This window comes from Rhamphochromis longiceps, linkage group LG22, assembly GCF_057381845.1.
Source record: "Rhamphochromis longiceps isolate RC_006_pf linkage group LG22, R_longiceps_female_GT1.1, whole genome shotgun sequence".
In the NCBI taxonomy this organism is placed as follows: Eukaryota; Metazoa; Chordata; class Actinopteri; order Cichliformes; family Cichlidae; genus Rhamphochromis; species Rhamphochromis longiceps.
The window spans coordinates 10,986,694-11,010,519 of record NC_140577.1 but is presented as its reverse complement, the minus strand read 5'-3'; the positions used below and the strand labels follow the sequence as shown (position 1 = coordinate 11,010,519).

The 23,826-nt window shown below is 40.3% G+C and overlaps 1 protein-coding gene across 2 annotated transcripts in view; it reads right to left on the bottom strand.

Annotated features, from left to right (window-relative positions):
* Positions 1 to 19,954, bottom strand: part of samd12 (sterile alpha motif domain containing 12) — a 125,362-nt gene extending 105,408 nt beyond the window's left edge. The window contains exon 1 of one of the 2 annotated variants that reach the window (XM_085396541.1): positions 19,815 to 19,954. In XM_085396541.1, the coding sequence (XP_085252667.1) occupies positions 19,815 to 19,827 (13 nt within the window). In that variant the 5' untranslated portion in view covers positions 19,828 to 19,954. Of the gene's footprint in view, positions 1 to 19,040; positions 19,480 to 19,814 lie in introns of those variants that run through there. The other variant, XM_085396539.1, reaches the window with a different exon arrangement.
* Between the last annotated feature and the right edge of the window lie 3,872 nt (positions 19,955 to 23,826).

Genomic DNA, 23,826 nt, shown 5'->3' with positions numbered 1-23,826 from the left:
TTTAAAATAGCAACAGTTGCTATAAATAGCACCATTACATTCTTCCCTCTCTCCTCGCTGACATGCGCCGTGAAAGCTTTGCGAGGGAAGAGAGATAGATGAGGGAGGATATCCGCCTCCATTCTCCCACTCCGTTCTTTTTCTATCAATGGAACTCGGTGTTGGGAAATGAGGAGAGAAAATGAATGGAGCACACTTACGTAGAATTGTTACCGAAAACTGCCATCGCTTCAAAGCCAAATGCATTTCTATTAGAGGAGGATAAAGTAAGAATTAGATTAGTCTTACGTAACTCTGGTTCTCTTAATTACTGTACATGACTTTTAAACGAGCAGCCATTATCAATTGAATCTGAAAAGGACCAACCAGCAGGAATCTGTTTGTATGCCTGCCATGAAAAATTGTAGGCACACTGAATAAACTGACTGCTATAATAAAAATTTTAAGGGTTTTGGACTTGACAAGTTCATGCCGACAAAAAAATATATACAGTGATTCAGATCATCAAACAAAGATTAGACAGAGATAACCTGATAAGCACAAAATGCACTGATTTCATATTTTAAGGGAAAGAACATTCAAACTCTTCTGGCCCTATGTGAGAAAGTAATTGCTCACTAAACCTAATAACTGCTTGTGTACAGTTGGCAACTGCAATCGAGCGCTGGCAATGAGTCTTTCACATCACTGTGGAGCAACCTTGGCCCACTCTTCCTTGCAGAACTGTTTTAATTTAGCCACATTGGAGGGTTTATGAGCATGAACAGCCCATTTAAGGTCATGCCAAAGCATCCCAATCAGAGGTCCTTGACTTTGACTGGGCTGCTTTGAGCCATTCGAGTGGACTTGCTGGTGTGTTTTTGGATCATTGTCCAAGCACTTGAGCTTCAGAGCACAAACTCATGGCTGAACAGTCTCCTTTAGGATTTTCTGGTGAAAGCAAAATTCATGGTTCCATTAAATTTGGCAAGTCATCCAGGCCATCCAGGTATCACACTACCACCACCATGTTTGACTGTTGATATGATGTTCTCTTTATGAAATGTTGTTGTGGTTTTACAACAGATCTAATGGGACTCAAAACCTTCAAAAAGCTAAACTTTTTCTCATCATTTCACAAAATGTTGTGGATATTCAAGATGTTTTTGTGACACAGGACTTAGTATCCTTTTTGGTCACCAGTGGTTTTCTTATTGGAACTCTCCCATTTGGGCCCAGTCTTTTTATTTTTGTTGAATACTGAACACTGACTTTGTGAGGCCTGCAGTTCTTTAGATGTTGTTCTGGGGACTTTTGTGACCTCCTGGATTAATCATCAGTGCAGTCTTGGAGTCATTATATTCCTGAGAAGGTTTACAAATGGCTTAGAAATGTCTTTGCAATCACTTCCTCACTGATGTATGTCAATGATTTTGTGTCACTTCACACTTTTGAGATCGTTTACCCTGCTTCACTTTGTCAGACAGCTTCTATTTAAGTGATTTCTTGATTCATCAGGTCTGCCAGTAATCCGGCCAAGGCGTGGCTAGCATATGCATATGGAGTTTTGCATGCATTTTCTTTCCTTAACATTTATTTAGTCTAGAAGGCTTTTCGGGGCTGTTTGCAGAGAAGCCCAGTCATGTCATATTTGACCAGAAATAATCAGGATCTTTGTATTCTCAGACTGTGCACTCCTGAAGAGACAGGCAGCTGTGTCTTATCTTTGCCAGAAACTGAAGTCCAACTTCAGTGACCGCAGGGTAACCCCTCTCAGGCAGAAGTTCACAGACGTTGAAAAACTGGGATTCATAATTGAAAGAAACGACAACTGCAACAGCTGCAGCTTTTGTTCCATTTTAAATTTGGATCTACTGTTTTCAGTGTAATAGCAAAAAAAAAAAAAAGAAAGTCAAACAGTCTTTTTAAGTTTAATAAGTGTTTTACATCAATGTGGAGTCCTGTTCACATCCCCTCATACTTAAAAAAAAAAAAAAAAAGCATCTTGGTGACACTGCTGATACATTGGCCATGAATTGGCTCCTCTGCAGCACTATAGTGTTAAAGGTGCAACAAGCCGAATTTAGAACTACTCAATATTGCATCAGAGTACCAGTGAACACTGAGATTTGACACACCTCTTGAAATCCTACAGTAGAGCGTCAGCGCTGCAGTCCATGACTTCAAAGTTAGGTGATGTAACAAGACAGTAACCCAGACCACACCAGTAAATCAACAAGAAGTCATTCAGAATTCCCAGCGCTTTCCTTAACATTACTGAGATCCCATGGCATGACCTAAATCAGGACATCCTACAAATATCAACGAACTGAAACAGTAATGTCAGGTCCAAAAATAGCTTCTTATTTGAGTAAAGTCCCTGAGGCTGCTATAAAATGTCTAATAGAAGTTTTTGCTGCTAGAGCTGGTACAAAGAGTTACTAGATTCACATATTAACTTTCCTTTTTCAGCATTGTGAGTTATTACTAGGTGTATTCAATAAAGATGGAAATGACTGAAGTTAGTGTTTTGTTAGCTCAAATAATGTTTGAATAGCCTACAAATATGAATAAGATAAAGATCAGAATATTTTTTTAACTTCTTGAAAATATGTTTTGTGTGTATAAAAACAGTTAAAGTAAGCACAGTGTGGAAAACCAGTTTAAATAAAAAGCACTCAAGAAATTTATTGATGGTTGCAAATGTCACCAACTGCAGTTTAATAGAGAGCATTGGAGATCTCATGGAAAATTAGATATATCTAATGGGTAAGTCTGAATGTATTTATTAAGTGAATATTTAATATTTTACTGCATTGGACAGTTATTGGGTAAGATTTTAATTGATTAGTGTGATGCTTAATAGATAGGGACATTGTCTGTAGCTGTAATACAATCTGAAATGGTGTAATATTACATACAGTACTTTGCAAAAGAGCAATAGTTATTCAGGCTTATCTTTCACATTTTTTCTTTGGATGTTGTCCCCTTTCACTCATTTTTAGTCAAATCCTTATACTGATCCATTTTCAGAGATATATTTTTGGTTTCTTAAGCCACTTAACTCTGACCATTCAAATATAAAAAGGGCACCGAACTCAAGGGACGTACCAGACAATTTAGAAAACAACCCATTTTGAATTATATCATCAGACACTTTGTTGCAAGAAGCCTAACGCAAAAACACAATTTGTTCCCATTTCTTTAGACGAATCTATGAAAACTTCCAAAGATGGCAAAATATAACAAAAATAATGCAAAAATAACCTTATTTTTGCACTTAACTGTGATTCCCAGGAAGCTATTGGCCCAAAACATGGCATATCCTGGCATGCTGTACAGTCTGCTGTAAAAATTTTAGGAAAATGGACAAGTGAAGGAAAAAATAAGAAGTGGCAGACCTTAAAAACTATCTACAGCAGATAAACCGTATCTCAAAGTCATGTCCTTAACAAATGGGTAAAAGGGTACAGCGAAGACCAGACAGAACCTGAGAGACACATGTGATGAATCATCAGTTCATCCATATACTATTCACTGAAGCTCAAAAAAAGTGGAAGGTTGGGAAAGGAAATGGCGAGAAAAGACCGAGATATGCCAAATTACACAAGAACTGGACTGAAAATCTGGGACAACACATCTTATGGACTCATTAACCCAACTTAGAAATTTGTGGTGTAGAGTCGACCATCATCGTCAGAGGTCAGGAGAGATGTACAATAATGACTCTCTACAGCCATCTGTAAAACATGCTGTTATGGTTTGGGGCTGGATTCCAGCCTGTGGTGTTGGGGATCTTTTCAAAACTGATAGAATAATGAACACAGAAAACTATTCAATTCAGTCTTACTTACAGTATAAAGCACCAAAACACAGCAACAGGCGCTTCAAGGCACTTTAAACTGTAAGGTAAAGACATTCCAGTAATACACAGAAACCCCAACAATCAGACGACCACTTATAATCAGTCACTTGGTGACAGTGGGAAGGAAAAACTCCCTTTTAACAAGGGGCCGTCATCTTCTGCAGCTGGTTGGGAGTGAGGAGAGAAAGACAAAAAGACACATGTCTAAATACTGACTTCCATTAGAAACATTATGCTGTATTTCCATTTATGTTCGCACCATTCAGTAAAACACCGTATTCCCATTGTCCTACCAATTTATAAAAAAACGAGCGGTAGCTTAAGACTTGAACAGGACTGTATGTTGCATATTTACCCACTTAAACAACTGTGTAAATGGCATTCTTGTGCACTTAACGTTCAGACTCTTCCAGGGGTTTGGGTATTTTATGTTCAGAATTAAATTGGAGATATTTAAATATAAATGCAGTCCCCCAGCCCACTGCATCAGCTGTACAACGTGGTTGTAGCCTGACATTTATGGTTTTTCTTCATGCAAAAAAAGCTTTCAATAAATCTAATGACTGAATGACCAAGTGAATTCCTATAATTGAACACTTAACTGAGCTAACAGAGGGTGAGATGATTTAAATATGTACCGAGGCCGATGTGTTTCCCTATCTCCTCATAAAACTACACCCATGCAAGAAACCCAGTGGAAAGAAAAAGCACATTTCCAAGAGGGGAAATGGAAGAAGCCAGACAGCAAATTTCTGCACTAACTTTAGAGCCAGTGTTTCACAGCACGAGCTGGTTCAAAGTGAAACCAGTAGTGGGTCCATAATCAAAAGTGATGTTTGCTCTGTGTGGGCGCTCAGGCTCATAGTGATCTCTTTCTCTTTGGCTGACTCCCAGGGTGTAGCAGAATGAAATGTTTGTGAATAGAATCAACTGTTATGACCCAGAAACAAAGCCTAGAGAAAGAGGCCAGGGCGAGCCAGATGACTGGAGACTGTACAAACTGCTGCTTTGAGACCTTGAGTTTGTTTTTTTCCTGCTTCCAGAACTTTTAGTGAAACAAGTTAATATGTAATAAGCTAACAGTCATGTACACAGGACAGGAAGGACGTGGGTGCCTTCATTCCAGAGCAATTGCGCCAGCAGACACTCTAGGGGAATTTGAAGAGGTTTTCTGGCACCCAAACTAGCAGGATGTAGAGAACATGGCATTTCAGTCAACTGCGCAGCTGTGACTCTTTTTATATGTTAACGGTAGCTTAGAGCTGAATCAGAAATCAGTCTCTGTCACATGGCTGGAAACATGCAAAACTCTACATCTAAAATAACTAAGGCATTTGGGAGTAAATGTGCGGATTTGCACATATTTTCCAGGCACATCGTCAGTTGCCCCCATCTGTTATCTCTCTCCTGTTAGCTCCCACACGTTCATGTGTGCCCAGGCGAACACTGCATGCATTCAGAGTGATGTGCAGACGTTACACAACCCTGCATGTATATATGCAGACAAAGACGTACGCACAAGCTGTGAAGACACCTTCCAAACACTGTGTGCGTTTGTAATTCTCGCCCAGTCTGCTCGGAGAAAGTGAGCAAACCTAGCAAATCTACTTGTGGTGTCCATCCTCTGCTTTCCAAATTAGAAAAGAAAATGTGAGAAGAGTGTGTAAACGTGTGAGAGGAGTGTGTCTGCTCAGTTGTCTGCCCCCGAGGACCTTGGAAAGAGCATCTCCATCAGTCAGGGACAGCAGACAGTTATATCCTTGTTACATGCTAACTAAAGTACTAATTAGAATGTATCTGAAAACTAGAAGGCGACAGGAAATGAACCTCATGGCCTCCGGTATCGGATGTTCTGGACAGGAGCCTGTAGAATAAGCTCGCTGCCCAGAGAGACAAAAGAAAGTTACATGTACGTGATCGCTTTACTTATTCTTTTGCAAAGCTCTTTAAGATTAAAAAGGATTTCAAAGGCTCTTCTATCAGAATTAAACAAGATCAAGATATTCTTTGAGTTTGACAACCATATGTACAATTTAAGCATTTTCTGCTCAGTAACAAAATTTAATTGGCAGTGTTTAATAAGAGACTGCAGCAAGTTTGTTAAAAGTATTTAAAGTGCCTTACAGAAGAGGTGCTGCTGCTTTGAGTAGAAGGAGAACACATGGTTATGTAAACCATTTGCTCTGTGGTATTTGACTTCAAGCTGTGCATAGTTTAGGTTTTTATGCTTCTGAACACTGAAAAAGTAGGGCACCCTTCTTTTACACTAACTGATCCATGAGTTATTAATACACCTACTGTTAAAGCCTTCCCCGGCTACATTAACATTCATGAGCTGCCTCTGCAATCTGGGACTCAGGTGAGCTCAGGTAACAGTCACAGAACATGACGTTCAGTGGGTCAGCTCTGTTGTTGTCATCACCAGATTTGAAGTCAAACATGCCCCTTTTCTGCACACTTGAAATTGAATCAGCTCACTTAAGTTTTTGTGGCAGAAGAAACAAAAAAACTAGTGGAGTGGTCTACAATATTTGAGGAGTCCAAATATAAATGCTCGCTTTAATTTTTATTTCACGAAAAGACAAAAATGTGATGATAAAGTCAAAACTGTGCCCATGCCACAAACAACTACCCACTATCTCTATCGGAAGATCAGCTCTTTCTGCAAGCATCATGACAATATGCTTAACTCTGTTACACAATAATGCACAACCCTGGACCCCGGTTGATGTTAATGCCGAGTGCATGCCGACCAACAACAAGCCGCCAGAGCCTGACCTTCAACAGGTAGCAAAATCAATGATCAGCAGTTAGACCTGCAGCATCCAAAAGGATCGCTGTGCGCACAAGATTTTTCTGTAAAATGCTGCGATGTGCTTTTGCCAACTTTTTGTCAGTTTGTTAATACTCCTGTGCCTTCATTAGAACAGAGATTTGTGCCAGTGTGTACACAGGTGGCCTAAGGCTCATATTGTTAAATCTCAAATATGCAACAGTGCATCAGAAGCAGAGTATTGCTAAAGTAATGCAAAAGTAATATGCCCCATGGTGCAATGCATTTTACATTTTACATACATACATGTTTGTTTTTCCCGTTTGTGAGCAGGTAGGTGCGCCAAGGATTAAGATCAGGCTGACTGTGCATGGAAACACGAGCGCGAAATGTTACATTTAGGTTCAGTGGCTTCAGTGATTCGGTTAAGCAGTAAAAAGTTATAATATGTAAGATTTCCACATTTATATGTCAGTGATTTTTTTTTAGTTAGCAACAGTGCTGTCCCCAAGAAGCTATCAGGTTTTGGGCTCCTTTGATCACAAAATACTGTTTATACATTTTTCCGGAGATGACTCGAGAGGGTTTCAGGAGGAGGGCCGGTTACAGAAAAAAGTTGGTAAATCCTGCAATAAAGTCATTAAATCGGACACAGTAACCAGAGTGGAGAATGAGCTTCCAAGCTTAAATTGTAGCTACATATGTCCACATTTTATAAAAGAATATCAGAATATTCTGATATGAAAAATTGAACATCCATGCAACAAAAACAAAACAAAAAAAAATATTTGGGGATTTCCCTAATAGCAATCAACATTTCATTAGTAACCTGTGGCTGTTTAATTAGACTGAAATGACACAATATGAAAACATCTTAAACAATTAGAGCACAATAATTAAGGATTTTTAAGATTGATGCAGATATTTTCATCCGTATATCCATTTTCTCCCACATATCCAATTCAGGATTGTGGTGGCGCTGGAACTTATCCCAGGGTAAAAGGCGTGGTAGACCCTGGACAGGTTGCCATTCTGTCGGCAGGCTAACTTAGACACACACAAAATCCACACAGAAAGGCACCAGCCAGGTGGTGGATTCAAATTCTTCTTGCTGTGAGGCAACAGTGCTAACGACTGTTCCACGGTGCTGCTCCAGTACTGATTTTATTTTTTCCCTTTCAGACACACGAAACATTGGTTAGTAAGGAGTTATTTAAGAGTTCTTACTGGGGAAAATATGACAATGGAGTTGAATTACTTGTTTACGCTCTAAACATTAACACTAATTACAGTTGCAGAGTGCCCTCTGTTGGACAAACTATGTAATATCAACACTCCTAACATGGTTGAAGGGTGTTTCTCATATCTATTCCTTATTTCTTAAATTTATCAGTCATTTTAATGCAAATATATCGAAAATATTGTCTTATTTTCTGGGGGAGCCCAGAGATCAATTAACAGATGTCCATAAGCAGCGGTGAGGTCAACAACTACGCTACTTCGTGATTTCATTTCAATATGCTTTTTGTTATTTTTGTGATCAAGAGAGCCCCATGCAGCTTAATTTATAAACTGTGCATTTAATACGTAGAAAGCAAAGAGAGAATCTCACTACTCTGAAATGATTAGATGGGATTTTAAACAGGATACTCAGACGACTAAGTCAGCCTTAAAAGAAGCTTTTTGGAATCGTTGCCATTAATTTTGCTCATGCACACTCATAAGGCTGTGGTTATGTTCATATGTCAGCTGCTGAGACAATGAGGATTGACTGCATGACTAACTATCAAAGTGAAACCATGTAATGAGTTAGCCAGCCAGCTAGACTCTACGGGCTCTTAATTCACCCTGACATCCCATCAAAAGTTAACTGCATTCAAACTTCATAGACTGCCCTCTACAACCCCAGGGCTCCATCAGCCATGGCTGCTTGGGACTGTGTCAAGCAGGCGCAGATGTGCTCAGCTTTGAATATTTCTTAGGTGCAGAGTATGAGGGAGGATAAAAAGAGAGAGAGAATGATGGATTGAGAGACGGTGGAAAAAAAAAAAAAGTTGGACGGTGACTTAAAGTAAAAATCCGAAAGACAGACACAATGAGTCAAGTGAGACAGAGCTGGAAAGAAAAAGACAGACCGAACTGACCCACTTTGCAAATACATATGAGCTAAATATAACTGCTTTTCACTTTGGCTTGCTGTGATGCTGCTTTATGCCTGTATTCCAGGCATAAAGCTATTAGCATGCTCTGCTTCAAAGGCAGACAGTAAAAGGGTGAAAAAATAGAGTGTCTTAATTTAGAACTGAGTAACAACTATTAATATTTAATGAAACTCAAACTTCCTCCATTTGCCCAAAACAACAGAAACTATTACATATTAATATCAAAAGTTTTTGACTCAAATCTCATCAGTTACCAGGTACGGTATACAAGACATGCTTTGAACCTTTCACTTGTTTTATTTGAAGAAGTTTGAAGCTGCTTTACCAATATAGCAATCCTAGACATCGTATATGTTTATATGTGTAATATATTTCAATATCAACTAGCTTTTACTGCCTTAAGATACACGTAATGCTTACAATGCAGAGTCATGATTCGGTATCACAGTGTCACTTCAAAAAGCAGAATTCATATAGAGACACAAACTGTTTACATTCTTCTGCTTTAAGGAGGGACCGGCTGATTAAACAGCCATCAGGCATGATGTGACCAATGCAATTTCTCCATTAGTTCCAGTCATATTCGATCAAGCCATGGTTGGTCAACCAACATGGTAATGAAAGAAACCCAAAACTACAGCTCTGTGTGGCCATATGTTAACTTGACAGAATGACTGTATGTAGGCCTCACGCCGCGCGGCACTCATACAGTTTACTATGCAGATATTAAAGACAACCCAAGAAACAAAACTAGATAGAAGATTTAAATACTGGAAAGGCGCACGAGAAAAAGTCTGTCCTTCTGATTCTATGGTACAACACCACCTCTACCCACCTTTGCCAAACACTTTGACAGCCTGATGTTCATATCCACTTCCCTGGAGCCTATCCCAGCTGGGCACAACCTGGACAGGTCGCCAGTCTGTCGCAGGGCTAACACATAGACAGGAGACAACCAGCCACACTCACATTCACTCCTGCTTTCACATCTATGGGCAATTTAGAGTTTCCAATTAACCTACTAACCCCACCAACTGCATGTCTTTGGACTGTGGGAGGAAGCCGTAGTACCCGGGGAGAACCCACGCAAACACAGGGAGAACATGCAAACTCCACACAGAGAGACCCCGGCCTGATGGTGGAATTGAACTCACGACTTTCTTGCTATGAGGCAACAGTGCTAACCACTGGATTTTAGTCCTTTAATTGATAATTATAGGATATTATATCTAACCTATTTAAAAAAAAACTATTTGAATTTCCCACTGTAAGGCACATCTAAAAGTGCTCCCCTGATGTTTTCAGCAATGAGCTCATTGTACCCCAGCACACTGCTGTTCTTCAACGGCCTGATTAAATTAGTAGTGATCTAATTAGCTCTGTTGCCACCCCCCTGAAAAACACTTCAACTGAATTACAATTAACATTTTGTCCATTTTTGGCCTTCACTGTGGAGTACTGCTGTAAGTGGAGGATGCGTTTCTGTTACCATCTGCCTTTGCTCATATAGTTTAACAGAGTACTTCTGAAAGTACAACTACTAGAAAAGTTGCATTTTAAAAATGTAATTTTACAGTTATCCATATTGTTATGGGCCATATTCACACACACTTCCTAACTGAACCAAAGCTCCTGTTTATTCCACCTTAAGAGAACTTTAAAGAATCAGCTTCACAGCACTAAAAACGCCACATAACGATTTTCTTCACCTGACAATGACTCTCCATCTGTGCCCACTATATCATCAGTGACACCCAAACTCTCAGATCAGCAGCTTCAATCAGTCAGCAGAATGGAGCGCAGATGACTTCATGGTCACCAGGGACTGAAGCTGACACAAAGCCAAGTTTTTGCACTTGACACACCGGGGTGCCAAATGTTCACAAAAAGCAGAAAGGGCATCCTTTTGGAAAGAGACGAGAAGTGCACAAAGGGCCGGGAGCGCTTTGCAAGGATGAAATAAGCAAAGAATGACTGGAACATTCAGCAAAATTTGTCTCCTCCCCTGGGCTTAATTTCCCTGATGGTCACACTTCATAAAGGTCGATAAAGTTACTGTATACAGTAAATTTTGTTCTGCCCTGTTTTGCGGTACGGACAAGAACCCATGCAATCAGCCAGGTATTTTTACAATGCATTTTTAAGAATGCCTTCACAGAGGTTAGACAGAAGCTATCTGCATAAAACAACATTATTGTCTTCATTAATTTGCATATTCATCACTTCTAAATGTGGAAAATTTACACTTTTTCTCCCTTTCATCGCTATAATTCTGAGAACAGAATTAGCATATGGCTCATGATTCAAGTTGATTGAGCTGTACCATGAAGCATCCCGAGGCTACAGATGAAACTTTAAATACAATGAGAGGGAAGTATTAATGCAGGTGTGATAGGAATAGATGAATAGAACAAAAACTACAATTTGTAATGGTGCTTTTAAATTAGAGAGCTGGTTAATGGTTACATCATTTTACATCATTTTTTTCAAATGATAAGGATGTAGTTTTGTAGAACGACTTTTATTATTCTTCAATCATCTGTACATACATTGTGTTAAACAATGTAGTTTGAAAAGTAACACTAGGCATGCAAAAAAATTTTTATGTATTTATTAAGTGCAATTAGGATATTTGTTTTGGATCTATGGTACTGATGTACCCTTTAAACTTCTAAAGCAAATCAAGTTGTTCCTGCAACAAGAAACAATATTAACACACATCCACATTTTCTTCATAAGATGCAGGCTTAATATCTTAACTAATATAGTATTTCTACCAAGTGAAAATAGGCTTATTTGTTATTAATATACTTAAATGAAAGATGCCAATTGTACCTTCTGATGTAAAGTGAGCCAAACAGTACCTAGTTAATGTCAAACCCATGCTATGGAAGTCACCAGAATCAATATTTTCAATTTATATACTGTAGGCACAGTATGCTGCTCATGTACAAATGCTGCAGTTCTTCCAGAACTACCAGGGGCATCATATGCCTCCAAGTGTTTTAGTCTGCTGAAGAAAAGAAGAGGAAAAAGAGGACACCCAGAAGCAGCTAGCACAGCTGCTCTGACTATATGATAAGAATAGCATAGTTGGGTATGGTACTTTGCGCTTCAGGTGGATAGCCAAGGGGTGATGCTCTCTGGCTTATTTCAGACCAAGCGAAAGAATACTTCCAATTTAGCAAAGCACCTAAAAGATCAGCATACAAAACTTAATAAAGAATTCAAGGTGAATGAATTTCAATTTAACATCAATTCAAAGTATTATCCTTCTTATGTTACCATTTTTTAGACAGATGGTCTTGTATTGTGAATTTCATTAAGTCCCTGTAGGCCAAATTGTGTGCAATGGTTTACATGAATTAGCATTAATATTGGATATGCAAAATATAATGTTGACATTTCAAATAAACGGTCTGTCACCAACATTTGGGTACATGGAATATTCACTTTGTAGGAATAGTTGCTGGTACTGGTACCAACTACTACATTCCGTGGTATCACAGCATCCCTAGGTCAGACGTTAGTGTCACTTTGGTTTTGTTGTGCACCTCTTGATTTTGTAACATGGTCAGGTGGAAGACATGAGTGTGTCTATACTCAGTACAGGAGCTCAAAGATTCCCAGAGGACTGAGAGCAAGATGCTGCAATAGTCTTTAAACATGAGAAAAAACTCTACAAGCACACCCAGTCACACCCATGCAACAACAGTAAGCCAAACTTTAGCCCACTTTCCCTACTAAATCAGTCTTTTTCTTTAGGTTGAATACGTCTACATATCTTGATTTGGCACACATTTTTAAACCAGATACCTTTCCGACATAACCCTCTGCATTTATGTCTCCCCCTGGTCTCAAACAAGTGGCTTTTAGATGTTAGCTGAATTTATCAACCACTACACTGCTGAGGTACTACCAAGAAATCAAAATAAGAAAAGGCATTAAGAAAACATACCATATTTTATTAGTTTAACATTAAAGTCATTGCCTTTTTTTCTGTGTTTTTTAATTGGTCCTTTTACTTGTACAGAACACGTTCTAGTAAAACTGAGGGAATATAAACTAGTGCTGCGGAAAAAGAAAGTGTCCAGACCAGACACACTTGGCCTTTCCTTCTCCTGGATTTCTTTCTCTCAAGCTGACAGTCAGAGACAGCAATGCAAGCTGAGCCAGCTAAAGCACTCAGACCAGGGACAGGTCCAATAGAATTGTAATGAATAACCCATTGACATTTGTTAGACAGACTCTTTCAGGTACTTGCCCTTTACATCAATCCATGGAAGTAGTGGAAATCTCTGCAAGTCTGTTAATGAGAAAGTCTCCTTTGTGCACGTTGCTTGAGGGCATGTTTGTGCCTACCAATACTTTAATTTTCTATTTTTAATTTTGCTTATCTCTTATGCTAAACTCCAGGCAGCAGGACTTTAGTATGGTACATCAAACATGGCTGTAGGCCTACCTAAAGGAGGACGATTGCACAACACTGCTCTCCCTCGACATTTGCTGCATCCGCTTCTGTCATCTTAATCCTATTCCTGCTGAGTAAGGTTTGAAAGATCCTCGTCCGATGTAGTAGCTCCTTATTAAATTGACTAAGATGTAATCCCATTCCACTGACTCAAATAAACATGTTTATTCTCCTAATTCTATTCCTGGGCTAGATCCGGGGGAAGGATTTGAAATGAGTTTTCTGAATGGGTGCACAGACAGGCAGAGCAGGGCAGGGCAGATCAAGGAGGCTGGATGTATAGAGGCAAATAGAAAGAAGGGAAATGAACAACCTCAGCCACAGGGGTAAACACTACTGCGACTAGACTTGGGGTCCAGCTCTTGCCGCTTTCTATATGTGTGTACATGCACACGTCCACATAATTCATGGTCCTGACACATGTTAGCCTTTTAGTAGCTTGCCTGGTTAAATTATAATGACGTTAGCACTGGAAAAATGTAGAGCCTCTGTCATGCTGATAATAACAATGAATGCTGGCGGCTGAATGATTAAGACGTTTACTATGTGGTGTTCTCACCCTGATTGCGCTACCGGATCGCTACCAGATATAATCAAATTTTGTAGGAGACACAGCTGCTATGCTGTCCTACAAAAATTAAAATCTACCCAAGATTATCTTAAAACTGAGTTATCTTATAAAACAGTTTCAGCATGGGCAAGTTGCAAGTGAGGGAATAAAACATCACCTAGCAGGTCTGAAGGGTTAATCAGATACACTGGAATGTTATCACAGCTACACTGACTTGCTGCTCTGAACAGATGCTTGCAAACAACAGATTTTAAAAAAATGCTGTAACATAAATAAAACAAGCTAATCTACTTGAGCTTATTCGATTTAGTTGTGTTAGGGTATGTGGAAAATGTTAAGCAAGATTTAATTTGCTTAATAACCCTGTTATTGTTTTGGTTTGCAAGAGTCCTCCTGCATTGGCGACCGCCAGTACCAACACTTTCAGTTTGACACTATTCTATTTTTGGTCCCAACATGGCCTTAAGGCACCAATGTCTTCTATCAGAACTGCTGTTCAGAAGTGCTCACACCTTTCTGATGTGGGTGCGTGTGACCATTTCTGTAAAGTTCCCAAACCAACAGTCCAACATTAACACCCACGCATCTACTCCCTCGTGCTTCATACCCAAAGTGAGCCAGCATTTAAACTTCTCTCTTCGCGTCTCTTCTTTCATTTGAAACATAATTTCTGTCACATAAATAAATGAGTCAGACACTAATACACTATTATACTCATATTTTAACAGTACTGCGTCCCTTCCCTCCATACGATGGTTAGCCACACACTCAGTCATTGTACCAGTACATTTATGATACAACCTTTAGTCAGCAGAACGCTAAAATTAATTTCCCCCATTAAGTCATGACTTTGTTTACATAAGCTGTTATGAAGCAAGATCACTTGATGTCTCCATCTGTGCTAAGGGCCCCAGGTGAAATTATCTTAAGCTACGTCACTAAGGATCCTGTGTCAAGTTTCTGGAGTATAACCTCAGTGCCTATCAAATTAACTATGTGTCAGAATAGACATCCCAGAGATGCACTGATCAACCAGCCAGGTACCAGAATCTGACAATTTCCAGCAGTCTTGGCTTTGACCAGTGACCGGTCAGTTAGCCTCATGTATGTCAGATGAGATGGTTGGTTTCATGCAATAGCAAGCAAATAGTCATGCACATACTTACTGCCATGCTATAAGCAGCATGCATGACGGCTGTGGCCAGTACTCAGTCTGAGTGTAGAATACACAAAGTTTGCCAAAGTAAACCAAGGGGGAACCCTAAGTATGAAAATCTTCCTAAAATCAAACCTAAGCTGAACATGTCCAGTTTGAAGAAGCTAACAAAGCCAAAGTGGCTAAAGCTAAAGCTATTCAGACGCAAAGCTAGCCACCAGCTAGCAGCCTCAATATGAGCGAACGATCAAAGCGAAAAAGAGAAACGGGTGAATGTTTTGTTACCTAAGTTATTCTGCAAAATTGAGTAAGTACCTGTGATTAGTTTTGTTATATGACTGCTGCATGTGCTTATTTTCTTAAGGTAAAATATATCAGCAGGTAAAGGTTCATCTTCAGTTAATTACAGTATATGTAGCTCTTTCCAGTAGCACAGCACATTATATTTAGTTGCTTCACCGAGAGAAGATCCTAAAATTTTGCTAACAACATTTTGCATTGAGGAAATGTTGACTTTTGCTCGCATTCTGTTATGTCAGTTAAAGATCTATGAAAGAAAAATATGAATTGTTAAAAAGTTAAAACATCATCGGAAGATCACTCAGAAAAAAATTACTGGAAATTGGAATGGGACAAGAAAATTGCAATCAATACACATGTACATCAATCTCCAAGTTGTTCTGAGCAATCAACACTGCCTCACTTACTCAGAATCTAATATGTGTCAAAGAGTGTATCAGAAACATGACCATCTTCTTTCTCAGATTTCACTTTTTTCATCTAGACTAGACTTTTTTCTAGAATTTTTTATGCTAACAAAAAAAAAGCAGTGCTTGTACAAGAAAACAGTGGCCCCTAAACAGATCATTTAAAAGGAGCTATAATCAAATTTCACACCATTTAAAGACCCTAATTAAACCTTCCTCTCGAGTGTAAAGTAAACTATTTGCCGGCTTATCATTAAAGAGCATTGCAAACATTTGTGCTTCCTTTGTTATTTTGTGTAAACTGAATCGGCTAAGCACAGCTAATCAAAAGTGCCTTTCAAAGTAAAGCTCAGTGGGGTCCTGGGGTGGCAGTCTCGAAAGCCCTCATTTCCCAAAGAGCTTTTTTGTCCTCTCATAGCTTATAAATTATTAAATATCTGACCTATATTCTCTGTCTTGGAAGGGTTGGTGGAGAACTGGAACAGAACACAGTGACACAGCAGAGTTGTTGTGATGTTTTTTTGTTTTTTCATCACATCTCAAATTAAAAGTGATGATGCTGCCGCAAGCTTTGTCCCACCCGCAGGGACAGTTTAGCAATAACTGCAGAGAAAATAATGGTTTTAATTAGATCTGATCTAAAATAAAAAATAAAAAAAAGAGAGGCATTTTTAGCCAACTGTGGCAAATTTAGAAGTAGAGATCAGTGAGCATAGGAAACCAAAACAGGAAGGAGAAATAACAAAAGCAGGACATATAATTTAATATACCTGCACTGTATGCAAACCTTACTTTTATTTTCTGTTTGATTGTTTAATACGGCGGTCCCCAACCCACGGTCCGTGAGTCGTTTGGTACCGGGCTGCAAGAGTTGAGGCTCGGGTATCAAATTGATGGTTTTCAAGGGGTTTTATCGGTTTTTATCGTTATTTTTTTTAAGCGTTTTTATCGTTAATTCGGTTTCCCTGGGTCTTTTCCTGTGTGTTATGAATCAATTTTATTTATTTTTTTGGTAGTGGTTTTGTTTTGTTGCATTTATCCGCGACACCTTAAAAGCAGGTCCGTGAAAATATTGTCAGACATAAACCGGTCCATGGCCAAAAAAGGTTGGGGATCGCTGGTTTAATTTATAAAATGCTCAAATAGAACCCTGACCAATATAACTTTTCTGTTTTAAAAATAACAAAACACAAAAAATCATGGAAAATCTCTTGTATTCAAAAAAAAAAAAAAAAAAGACAAATAGTCACTGATTAATTTTGCAACAATAAACTATTTCATTTGACAGGTGATTTGACTATAGAGAGCTTGGACTCAAAAAGGTTTAGTGCCCTTTGCTTAGCAAATATAACACAACAGCAAATAAAAACATACTATGTCATAAAAACATCTACAAAGTCTTACCGGTACTTAATTAAAAGTTTAGAATCACAAGGAGAAAACTGAGCTAAAAGCATCAAAATTAAAACTACTCAACTGCAAAAATACATCCTTGTGAGTGTTATTAAAAACAGGAAGTGGCGCTCGTTTATGTGTCCTTACAGATTAAACATTTAATCGTTAGTTATTATTCATCCCTGGCTCTGTTCCACAGCCTGTTTTTTGTCCTGTCTCCCTGCCCCTCACTCCACGGCCACACCTCTCTGGAGGTTTCTTCCTGTTAAAAGCCAAAAGCTTGCTCATGTGATTGTTGAGTGTGCCTCTCTCTTAATGTAGAAGCGAATATTGTTGTGATTTGGTGCGATATAAATGACACTGAACTGAATTCAATTATAATTATAGAGTTGAAGTGTGTGCCTCTGTGGTTACTCACATAAATATGTGGGATGATTAATCAAGTAATCTAAGCAAATCTGCACTCATGTTTTGATGTTGGACTGAATCTTTGCTTTACTGTCAGGTGCTGAACTATTTTACTTCTTTGGGCCTTGAAATAAAGTGTGAATTTAATTTTAGGATCATGCAATTCTAGATAACTGAAACATTACAAGACACTCTAACCAAACCCCGAAGCTGTAGCCCACTCAGGTATCACACACCCAAAGCCTCCTAAGTTCAATGTAAGATCCTTTTTCTATGTCTTTTATAATGTGAAAAATACAGCTGTCAGATGAAAGTAAACATTTCCCTCTTAAATTTAAGGAAAAAGTGAATCAGTAAGAGAATACCATATTACTTTCTTCTACTCCGAGTCACAGTATTTCTGTAGCATCAGTACATTTTACCTTCAGCATAAGGCTCCGCAGGATGTTTCTGACAGCTTTGGAAAAGTTTGTGCGAGCTTGGTTTGTGTGTGTGTGATTTTCTTTCAGATTGTGGCTGTTGCAGCTTCAGTGAATAGGGACGTGACTCATAATTCATCTCTGTGAGTGACACAAGTAAATGAATCGTGTTCGAATGCAAAGATTTATTCCATAGCTGCATGAACTGCTCAAGCCTTAAGTGGTGACATTTTGTTAGACTATCTCCTATAGAGGTGCCAATCCTGTAAGATGATTTTGGGAGCATTAAATCATTTCATGGGAAAAATGAAGTGATGTCATGACTTTTAGCTGTGGTGTGGCTGAGGACTGATGCTATTGCTCCTTGAAGAAATGGTTGAAACTGGACAACAGACAAACTACGCAGCTTTGGAACAAAGAGTGCATCTGCAGACAGCCTTGCTCTTACAGCTTTGAATGATGAATCTCAAGAGGTGCATGAATGAAACTATACAGGGGAATATTCTGGAAAGGTTGTATCTAAGATGCTTTGAAACAGATGACGTCTCTATACCTGTTGTTCAGCTATCTGCCCTATTAAGATGCAATATCATCGGAGCAGTAAAGACACAACTTCGTGGCTGCAACATTTCTCGACTGGGGGCCAAACACAGAGCTTGAGAATGTTTAAAGCGGCCTTGAACCTTACAATAGGTTTAACCAATGAGGGTAGAAGTATGATCAAAGGCTCTAGGGGCAAGCACAAATGCTTCACTAAAATCTTAAACAGGACCTTAACATTAGAGAAAATGAAGGGAACAGCAGTCAGACAGCATTTATCTCATCTCGCTGTTTAATCTGTGCTATCAATGCCACTACACATACATCCTGGACAAAACAAAAAAACCCGTATCCTCACTAAGATAACTTAAACCAAAGAAAACAAGAGAGACTGGTTCAGGTCAGACAATACACAGACATGGCTGTGCACACAAACGTCCCACATAAAAAACCTGATCTTGGCTATGCAAGGGCTTCGAAATGTCATACCAAACATACCTGCGTGGGGAAATACACAAACAAAGGACTGGAGAAGCCCTCTCAAGCGAGAGAGCTGGCTGCAGTCAATGCGTTTAAAGCATGCCTCTGACATACCTCTCATTGGATTCTGGATCCACAGGATGCCTCCGATAAGGTGAGGAGACTGGCCGAGCATTGTGACTCACTGACTGCCACTTCCCTCACCTCAAACGTCCGGAGCGAGCACCTTAACTAACTGTGTATTGACACTCACGGGGAGAGGCAGTTGACCACCCCTGTCCACATGCCACACCACCTGCTGACAGGCGAGCAGCCTCTAAGAGACTGTTCTTGTGGAACAGGTTGAGCGCTCACACGGCGCGCTGTTGCATCACGAAAAAGACCCGTGAATAAATCCTAGCAGAGATGGGTTTATCTTAATGTTCTCTCATAAAAGTGATTCAGAATCCTCCAGAGAAAATGCCGAGGCGACCGTGTCAAAGGACTTCGGCGATCCTCGGTCGCAGACCTGTTAACCGGGGCTCCAATCGCAGAGCAACGTCGAGGCGCACAGGCTGCCACAATGTAAATACAGAAAGAGGCTGCGCGTTAACACGAGGCTTTATGGTGTGTGATCATGGATCAGCACTCTGAATACCAGCCGTACATTGATTCAATTGTACAGCGTAATAATAGGCTCGGAGAAGATGACCAAAACGGCGCATCTAACGCTGACAGAGCAGAGGCTACAACATCACCCAATCACAGCTTTTCACAGCTGACCTGACTGTGTCTTGGCTGAATCGTGTAAATCCTTTCATATGATAACTATACTATTGTATGCAATATTAGAAAGGACACAAAAAACCTGACACGCCGGTGTGGGCAGCGCATTGTGAGGCGCCTTACCTTCCACGGCCATGGTGCTACTCCACAGATTTGGGCATCACTCGCAAAGGGGAGCAGACGAAATGTAAAAGTCAACGCTCGCTCATTGTACCTTGTTTGGTGTGTTATCACCACTTTGCTGCGGGCAAGCCGGAGCGCACAGCTGCTGCCGCGCCTTAAAGGATTCTGGGAAGTGTAGGCTCAGCGCTTACTGGAAGGAAGAGGAAGTTTCCTGGGTTTTGCAGAGAAAGCAGTTTTAGCCGTAGCTGGAAACAGCGAGGCAAATGTCTGTGTACGCAGCACATTTCAACGCAATTAAATCAAAGTCTGCAGGACAGAACACACACACACACACAAGTTAAAAAAAAAAGAATAAAAAATTAGCTTGCATATTATGTGAGAGAAAGCACGCCCACTGGATCTAGATTTTAAGCTTGGTACAATTACACAATGGAAGCCAGGAGCTGACATATAAGATAAATCCTGTTGTCTACGCAGGAGAAATAATTTGCTTCCTCCTTTTAACTAATTAGGTCTTTGGTCAGTAGTTCATGAGCCAAATGTTTGAACACAATCCCACCACTTTGTTACTGTAGCAGCTAGAGAACAATCAAGAGTTAATTTCACTGATAATTACATTGTAGCTCTTTGTCTGTCTTACTGGATCCTGATAGAACAGTGGAGCTTTCACACACTGGGGCCTGATGACTGGATGTGGCACCTCCTTTGTCACCTTCCAAATCTGTTTCAAGTCCATTGTTACATCAGATGCTTTTGTTGTTATTATTATTATTATTAGTAGTAGTAGTAGTAGTAGTAGTAGTAGTATTAGTATTAGTATTAGTATTATAGCCTAAGCTCAATCTGTCACTATCCAGGTGGTCTGTGCTGTCACCATATCTCTTGAGTGAATGATATATCTATGACAGATTTTAGATTGACATGCTAGACAGTGCTTGACCAACATCATCAAAGCACCAAATTCGGGATCTTAAAAATTAATATAAACCCTACGCTGCCTACAGTGACTACAGTCCAGTGATCACTACAGTCATCACAAAACTATAGAAACCCTTTTTAATCAGAGTATAGCATCAAGTCAGTCAAATTTCTGGGATATTGATCTAGTCAGTTAGGTAGCAGAGGGGATTGTTAATCAGGTTCAGCTACTACTAACAGGTGGATTATTGAGGCAACAATGCAGGTAGAGGCCACCAGACATAGTAGTGGTGGAATCAGAATCAGAAACTTTATTGTCATTGTCATGAGAACAACGAAATTAAGAATGGTCCCCGATCATTGCATCATCCCTAGCAATATCAAAATATAAATAAAACAATAAAATTCAATAAATAAAATAGATAGAATACTTAAAATACTAATAAGATATAACAGTAAAACATTCACATACATTCCCACACACATGCTTCAGACCGTGCATAGATTAACACAAGAGTGGCGTGATGGACATTTTTTTGTAGTATTCAGATGTGTTATTGCAGTTGGATAACAGCTGTGTTTGAGTCTATTAGTCCTTGCTCTGATTGCCCTGTACCGTCTGCCTGAGGGCAACAGTTCGAACAGGGAGTGGCCAGGATGTGAGGTGTCTTTTATGATGTTTTGGGCCTTTTTAAAACAGTGGGCGTTGTGTAGAACTTCCAGTGTGGGGAGAGGGCAGCCAGTGATCTTTTGGGCGGTGTTAATGATCCCTTGGAGTGCTTTCCTCTGAGCCCCTGTGCAGCTAGTGTACCAGATGCATATGCAGTAAGTTAGAACACTCTCCATGGTGGCTCTGTAGAAGGACACCAGCAGTCTCTGTGTGATGTTATTCCTCCTGAGAATTCTCAGGAAGTACAGTCTCTGTTGGGCCTTTTTCAGCAGCTCGGAGGTGTTCACACTCCAGGAAAGGTTCTCCTCTATATTGACTCCCAGGAAGCGGAAGCTTGCCACCCTTTCTACACAGTCCCCATTTATGAATAGTGGTTGGATCTCTGCCTTTTTCCTTCTGAAGTCTATTATGAGTTCTTTGGTTTTTGAAGTGTTGAGGAGGAGGTTATTGGCCTTACACCATGACGTCAGCTGCTCCACCTCGTCTCTGTACGTAGACTCGTCTCCCTTGGAAATGAGCCCCACCACTGTGGTGTCATCTGCAAATTTCACAAAGATGTTGCTGTGGTGGCGAGGAGTGCAGTCGTGTGTGTAGAGAGAGTAGAGCAGTGGACTGAGCACACAGCCCTGGGGTGAGCCAGTGCTGAGACTCAGGGCTGAGGATGTGTGATGGCCAACTCTGACTCTCTGTCTACGGCCCGAGAGGAAGCTATTGATCCACATGCAGGTGCTGTATGGAAGCCCCAGGTCTTGTAGCTTGGCCACCAGTTTGTGTGGAAGGATGGTGTTAAAAGCTGAGCAGTAATCCACGAAGAGCATCCGCACATAGCTACCATGCTCTTCCAGGTGAGTTAATGCAGCATGGAGTGCTGTGGCTACAGCGTCTTCCATGGATCGGTTTGCTCTGTAGGCAAACTGGTGTGGATCCAGGCTGCGGGGCAGGGCTGCTGTGATGTGTCTGCGGACCAGCTTCTCAAAGCATTTCATTACCACTGGGGTGAGTGCCACCGGTCTGTAGTCATTCAGGCCGGTGATGTGGGGCTTCTTAGGCAAGGGGACTATGGTGGAGGACTTCAGGCAGAGTGGGACAGTCGCCTGTGCGAGGGATTTGTTGAAAATCCTGGTGAAGATCCCAGCCAGCTGTCCTGCACAATCCCTCAATATTCGACCTGGCACACCATCAGGACCCGCCGCCTTCCTCGGGTTAACAGCCTGCAGCATGCGCCTCACCTCGTGCTCTTCCAGGGTGAGGGTGGTGCTGCTATGGGTGGCGTGTTGCTGCTGTGGCTCCAATACCTCCGGTACCCTGGTCTCAAAGCGGGCAAAGAAGATATTCAGCTCCTCTGCCAGCTCCAGGTCACCGTCCGCAGCTCCGAGATTGATCTTATAGTTGGTTAGGTGCTGGATGCCTTGCCACACCTGCCGGCTGGTATTACTCTTCAAATGGTCCTCGATCCTCCTCCTATAGTCCCCCTTTGCCTCTCTGATGCCTCTCTTCAGGTTGGATCGGGCTGTGGTGTAGTAATCCCTGTTGCCAGACCTGAACGCAACAAGCAGAGGAAGATGGCTGTAGTGATTGATGTAGCTATACCAAGTGATCGCAATATTAAGAAGAAGGAACATAAGAAACTTGAGAAATAACAAGGGCTGAGAAAGGAGCTGGAGAAGATGTGGAGGTGAAGGAAACAGTGGTCCTCATGGTAACTGGAGCCAAGCTCGAAGGATAAAGACAGCCCCGTGGGAGATTGGGGAATTAATATATATGTTACTGTTACTAGTACTAATTACGACAGTATAAGCATTTTCCAGAGAATTATGTCTTCATTACTTAGGAATGCTGCTCCCCTGTTGAGCTACTTCTTGTAGCGACACAATATTATACGTCTTAAACACAAGATGGCGCCAGAGCCTTTGCAACGTCAGTTTTCATTCAATAAATCCAGACTTTCATTCAATATAATCTGACTTTCATCAAATATATTCGAGTTTCATTCAGTATATTCAGATTTCTGTTTTAACTGAATATTTTCCTGTTCGCTTAGTCTTCAGCCAGGCTGTGTCCCATAATGTGTCTCGCGGCTCTACTCTAGTTAAAGTGGAACGTTTTGTTCAAAGAAGATCTATGCATCTATGATCTATGCATTAAGTAGATGTTTATTGCTTTCTTATTTAAAGATACAGGAATTAAACTCCATCGAGCCAGCAAATTAAATCGACTAATTTCCAGTTTACACGTATAGTTGTATTTTTGTTGGATCGTGTGGAGGACGGTGAATAATGGCATTAAAAGTATACAGTGAGTAATAGAAAGATGACAGATTGCCAAAAGAAAACAATTACAGTTATCAACACCCGTTTTCTCGATCACTGATGTGTGCAATTGGGCAAAAGCAGTAGGTTAACTACTTTATAAGGATAAGAAGAA